Source organism: Lytechinus variegatus, chromosome 5 (genome assembly GCF_018143015.1).
Source record: "Lytechinus variegatus isolate NC3 chromosome 5, Lvar_3.0, whole genome shotgun sequence".
Classification (NCBI taxonomy): Eukaryota; Metazoa; Echinodermata; class Echinoidea; order Temnopleuroida; family Toxopneustidae; genus Lytechinus; species Lytechinus variegatus.
Genome location: NC_054744.1, coordinates 24,012,562 through 24,018,920, shown reverse-complemented (window position 1 = coordinate 24,018,920; position 6,359 = coordinate 24,012,562). Strand labels below are relative to the sequence as shown.

Below are 6,359 nucleotides of genomic sequence, written 5' to 3'. Positions count from 1 at the left end.
TGAGAAAGAAAAAAATGGATGATTAATGTGTTGGATTCAATGATTAGAGAACAAAAAAAATTCTAAGAGAAAATTTCAAAACACCGTACCCAAAGTGTGTTCATAGTGCGGAAGACATGTAAAAATCACACAGCGTTCTTGCCAACAACTAAACGGTCACCTTGCATTCTTACCAGACAAGGTTACAAGATCTAAACCATTTCTTCAGTAATTCTACGAAACTTTTGAAAATGATACGCCGAAAGCGGATGCGCCGAAAGTAGAGCATGAAATTTCATGAGCGATCAGAGCAATCGAAGCACTCGAATACTGTATGTTATTTTGACAGGTTATCGATTGACGATGATATCGCAAAGTGTGTTTTAGCTTTGGTCTGGTTTTCAGTTTTTAAGGACTGAATACGGTTTCGTTCTTCTCTTTTCAGGAGAAGAACAACGGTTTTGAAAGTAAGCATGGTGAGGGTGTGTGTGTGTGTGTGTGGGGGGGGGGGGGGGGGGGGGAATGACCATGCAAGTATTACAATCATGACCATTTGTACTTTATGTAGACATTTCATGAAAAAGTGAAGGGGAGGGAGGCCCCATTCCCTTTTCAACCCACCCCGGTTTCGAGGCCCATGCTTTTATAATGTAGGATTTTTGAGATTTTAAAAATGTGACTTATCAATAGCTTGCATAAATCTATACAGTGCGTCCCAGAAAAAAAAACGAAACCGAGATGAAGCGACGATTTATCATAACTTAATCACAAATACAATAGACAAATGACTTACCAATGTAAAGCTTAGAATCTTCTGTCATCTGACATGATATAACTTAGATTACTCTTCATTCACGTATGAGTGAGCAAAAACAATTTGAAGAAAGGATACCAAAAACTCATTTGGCGGGGGGTATCTGGGTTTCAAAAAGAAAATCAAATGCCAACAAGTTCAATATCTGCTCTTTCATTTGATACCTTAATCACAAAAAAATGTCAAGAAGTAAAAAAAATGCTTGTATTTCCATAATTTCATTAAATAAACGTGTTTTCACCGGTTTCCCACATAAGCTTTCGCATTGTTAACAAAAGACTTAATGCATTGCTGATCGTTAACAAAAAGGAGTGTCGACTAGTTTGAACGCAAGCTTTTAAAACCTCTTTATTTTATGAAATTATTGAAATTCAAACCTTATTTCAAATAACCAGAACTTTGTTATTTCTTGACCATTTTCTGTAATTGAGGTATCAAATTGAAGAGCAGATATTGAACTTTTTAGAAATGTGGTTTTCTTTTTGAAACACAGATACAGCCCGCCAAAAGACTTTTTTTTTGGTTTCCTCTCTTTAGATTGTTTTTGGTAATTTCAGAAGAAAGAAGAGATTCTAAGCTTTACAATCATGACAATGGTAGGTCATTTGTCTATTGTATTTATGATTAAGTTATGATAAATCATTGATAAATCTCGGTTTCGTTTTTGTGGCACGCACTGTATAACAGCATTATTGATTATGAAATAGAACTGAATTGAATATACCTACGCAGGAGATTTTTTGGCCTACATTATATTCACTGGACGCAAAGTAAAAAAAAAACCGAAAGCGTCACAATCCTAATTTTCATGTTCGGAGTAATAAAAAAAATGACGCTTATGAGTGATGCATTAAACGGAATGACCAGTAGAGCCCAATCTATATCGAACGTTGGGTAGAAATTTCACTCCTTCCGTTCAGAACACCTGGTGACAATTACAGAATACATAAAAAATTGGAATTTTTAAGATTCGGGAATGAAAGGTTCTAAGACACACAAAAAAGCTTTTGGATCAAAAACATGTTTGGAATCCTACATTGAATACACCTTTCTTTCTTCGAAAAAATGAAAGGGGGAAATCCCTTGTTTGATAACAATTCATGATTCTTTTGAAATATGAAATATCAGCTAAGATCACGTTTCATGTTTCTGTTTCCTATGAAATTAATTCGTGCAACCCGATACCTACAGACAACAGCCGGAATTATCTAGCATAGATCATCTTCAAGTTTCTTTTATAATGTATGATTAAAGCAGTGAAATACTAAAGGCAGTGGAACAATTTTGAAAGTGTGTGTGGGTGGGGAGAACTGAACCGAAAACCGAGATGGAGGGCTGCAAAATAATCATCAGCTGGCAATTATTTACGTTTTTGTACATGTTAATTAAAGATAATGGAGTGAGGGGGGGGGCTCAAACTTGGAAAGAGTTATCACATTCCTTTTGTCCGAATTCGTATAGAAACAATCATGTAATCACGAGAAAACACATCACCATTCGTGTTTGAAGTCGTGCGTAAATTCTTATTGGGTGTTAAGAAAAAAAAAGTTAAGAGCGACTTTAACAACGACTGGTGATCCTTTCTTATGGTGAAAGGTACACGCTTGAAATGTTAATTGGTGATGGGTTAGCACGTCAGGGTTTAGCTTAGCCCACTCCGATTTCACACTACGTTTTAGCAAAGTGGGCTAGCACGGTAAATAGTATGGTACTATCTGACCCGGCAAAAAACCAGGGTTAGGGCTTATTGGGCTGCTAGTTCCACAATCGCGGTGCTAAGAGATGCAGTGTGAAACGAAACTGGGCTAAGGAATAGTGGGGCTAAGCATTAGCCAATCACATAAGTCAAAATTGCACGTTAATCGCGCTCTGTGTGCATAACATCATCAATATATTCATGAGCTGTGTGATAGTTAACCCCGGCTAAGCAAATGGTATGGGGTTAAGAAAGTGTGAATATAAAAAAGATAGTATGGGGTAAGGATAGTCCGGGTTTAAGGATAGTATGGGGTTAAGGAAATACAGTGGGAAAAGCATATTTGTCACTCATGTTATATGCCGATGATTCCAACATATATATTCTTCTTCTCTCTGACCGCGTTCCTCAAACTCTCCTCGATGTGATTAATAAAAAAATTGTAAAAAAGGGTTTTGATTCTTCATAAGTGTTTTTTTTTTCGCTTCGTACGAAATAATGCTCACTATCCTAACCAAAATGACCTTTAAAAATAGACCTAGAACGAATCGTAAACGACATGATGTAACAATATCTGCAAATAGGGATTTCCCGTACTTCAACCGAAAATATATCGATGATTTGAATAATCCCTTTGTGGGCAAAAGGAGCCCAAACTCTGACCAAAGTGAACATGGCTATCGGTCATTTCGTGAATTTCGTTTCATGAGTGGGGCATACGTAATCATTTTTTAACATTACACAAAATTTGTTTTGACCTAATACTTCTAACAAATTTTCTGCTCATGTTTTGTATTTTTTCCTCCTCACTCCACTTTTCCTACTCCTTCTCCGCAATCTGCTATTTTCTTCCCGAAGTTTCTTCCTCATCATCCCATTCTTATCTTCCTTTTTTTTACTTCTTCCTCCTTTTCTCTATTTTTTATTTTTCTTCCTCACCTTCTTCTCCTTCTCCTACTCATTTTATCTTCTTCCTTTTCTTTTTCTTTTTTTTTTCTTATTTCATCTTTCACTTCTTCTTCTTCTTCTTTTCCTCCTCATCCTCTTCCTCCTCCCCTTTCTTCTTCTCTTCGTCCTATTTCTAGGCCTATACCACGATATTAATACTGCCCTAAAAATGAACTTGTATCATCATTTTGTAATACTATTAATGCTTTACTTGTATACATCTAAAACAACAACAACAAGAACTACTTTACTGCTGCTGCTGCTACTACTACTACTACTACTACTACTACTACTACTACTACTACTACTACTACTACTACTACTACTACTACTACTACTACTACTACTACTACTACTACTACTAGTACTACTACTACTACTACTACTACTACTACTACTACTACTACTACTACTACTACTACTAGTACTACTACTACTACTACTACTACTACTACTACTACTACTACTACTACTACTACTACTACTACTACTACTACTACTACTATTTCTACAAATACCACTTATGCCGTACTACTTCTACAATTAAACGAAGTACAGTAATACATTGAAAAAGAGATAGATATAAAGCTTACATATTGCATATAGACGACCACCTTGCACATGAAGTCTCCGTATATCCACGAGGGCAGGGCGAACGTCGAAGCGGTGATTGGCGCACAGACGAGCAGGAACATCATGTCGCTGACGGCATTGTTCATGATGAAGAAATTGGTGACGCTCCTCATGGCTTTATTCCTTGCTATGATCAGGATAACACACAGGTTCCCAATCAGGCCGACCACAGTGATGATGCCGAAGACGACGGGGACGATGAGGTAGCCAGGACCTCGGGCATGGACCGTCTGATTGCCCAAGAGATTTTGAATCAGAAGTGTACAGTCCGAATAGAGAATCGAGCTCGAGTAATCGGAATAGAAGTAATGACCACATCCCATGAGTTCGACATCGTCGATCACGTCCATGTCGACCATGCTCTCCTCCAACGCCATCACCTCCATCGCGGGCGTTACGTCACCAAAGAAATGAATCCAAACTCTAAGCCAAAGCTTACCAAGTCCGCGGATGTCCCCGCAGAGTCGAAAACACCAACAAAATCGTTTCTGCGATTAAATCCGATTAGTGCCTTCGGGTAACTATGGTTACCGGAGTGGTAATGATTTTGTAAATCATGTGCATTTTCTTCGTTAATGAATAGTGAAGTGATGAGCGTTTACCTTCCACCTGCTCACTCGGATGCAATCAGAGATCCTTTGTTTATTAACTTCCCCCAATCTGCCGACGGATAGAATCCGCCTCATTACCCGCCCCTAAATTCCGCCACATGCGGCGAAAACAACACGCACAGTGAATGACGCTCAGTTGACTTAACTTTTAGGCAAAGAATGTCGTTATAGAATCACTTTGAATAATAAGCGGTACAAATTGAAAGGTGACATAAGAATCTCCAGACGTGCGAAATAATTATCGTCAGGGGGAGGGGGGCGGTTGACTGCATCATGTTCAGTCTGACGATGCGAGGATAATGTTGGCATACATTCGCACCGCATCATCATCTGTTGAGAGGAACACGATGCTACAGGTTGCATCCGTTGATTTCATCCAGTATTCGCGTAAAAAGTCTGGGCCCGAGTCTGGGAGTATTAAAGACAATCCGTTTCATTAATTCTTGTTGCATTCTTACATATCGGTCATAATTATCAGTTTTTGTTGGGGGATATCAATTCGTTATCGAATTTCGGGAAAAGCAATAGATTGCTGTTGAATATTCAACGAATAATATCTCAGTCACAGTTGCTCTACGGCGGTCGTACGGCGAGTCGAAAACAGCCACATAAAATCATAGGCGATTTGAATAAAAATGAATAAAACGGCTGTTCCCTTGAGATTCAGGATTCGAGTCCAAGCACAGCACTCATGTCATTTGGAGAGGCTGGTATCTATTAGTACTTAACAACAGTAACACTCATTTCAACACCACGCTTAATAAGTGGGGCCGACTTCGTCAATATTTTCCTGACTTTCCAATGCATGTGTGCACTTTCTCTACACCCTGAGGAGCATTCCAGTTAGAGCTTCCAAGCTCATTAATGATCGGCATAATACTAAAATAGCTTTCGCATTATATACTGTTTGACACCTAGGTGGGCAGTAGCAAATGTGTGGATTGACACCTGGCCAGAGGAAGCTATAGATCATTATGGGATTTAATTAGAGGGCAATAGCAAAATCCATACACTACACCAGCAGCATGCACCTTAGGACACCACACACTTCTATTTAATATGCCACTCTCCACCCAGGAGTGGGTCCATTGGATGAAGATGCATGGGCGAACGCTTCCCATTTCCAGCCATTTACGAATGTGAGAGCTGATATTAGCAGGAATATTCCCCCAGGGAGTGGAGTGGGGGAATATCGAGGAGGTCTTTTATGAGGTTAAGGTTGGGGGTAATGATGAGTATTGTAAAGCATTTTAGTACATACTAAGTGCAAATTGTTGCACCCTTCTACAACAATGTGAACTCCATATTGAAGGTGGAACTTTGGGGTGGCACTTTGCACCATTAAAGGACACGCCCCCCTCCCCCAATAAAAGATGATTTGAAGAAAAAGGGGAAAAATCCAACAAGCATAACATTAAAAATTTCATCAAATTGGATGCAAACTAAGAAATTTATGATATTTCAAAGTATCGCTTAATATCACATAACAGTATGCACATCCTGGCTGGTATGCAAATGAGGAGACTATGACATCATTCACTCACTATTTTTTTTTTTATATAGAATATCAAATATTCTAATTTTCTCCTCATTGTCAAGTGATACAACGATTAATTAATGATATAGGGTATTTATATTGCGCACATATCCACCTTGTTAGGTGCTCAAGGCGCTCTCC

At 38.7% G+C, this 6,359-nt stretch overlaps 1 protein-coding gene across 1 annotated transcript; it reads right to left on the bottom strand.

The window, feature by feature from the left end:
- Positions 1 to 1,709: 1,709 nt before the first annotated feature.
- LOC121414967 (G-protein coupled receptor 54-like) lies at positions 1,710 to 4,456 on the bottom strand. Its single transcript, XM_041608012.1, has 2 exons — positions 4,031 to 4,456; positions 1,710 to 1,718 (listed from the first exon to the last, which is right to left on the bottom strand). Exons 1-2 carry the CDS (start codon positions 4,454 to 4,456, stop codon positions 1,710 to 1,712), a joined length of 435 nt encoding a protein of 144 aa, XP_041463946.1.
- Positions 4,457 to 6,359: the final 1,903 nt, after the last annotated feature.

Bases quoted from the DNA above. Each gene is read 5' to 3' on its own strand.
- LOC121414967 (XM_041608012.1), bottom strand. From the start codon at position 4,456: ATGGAGGTGATGGCGTTGGAGGAGAGCATGGTCGACATGGACGTGATC.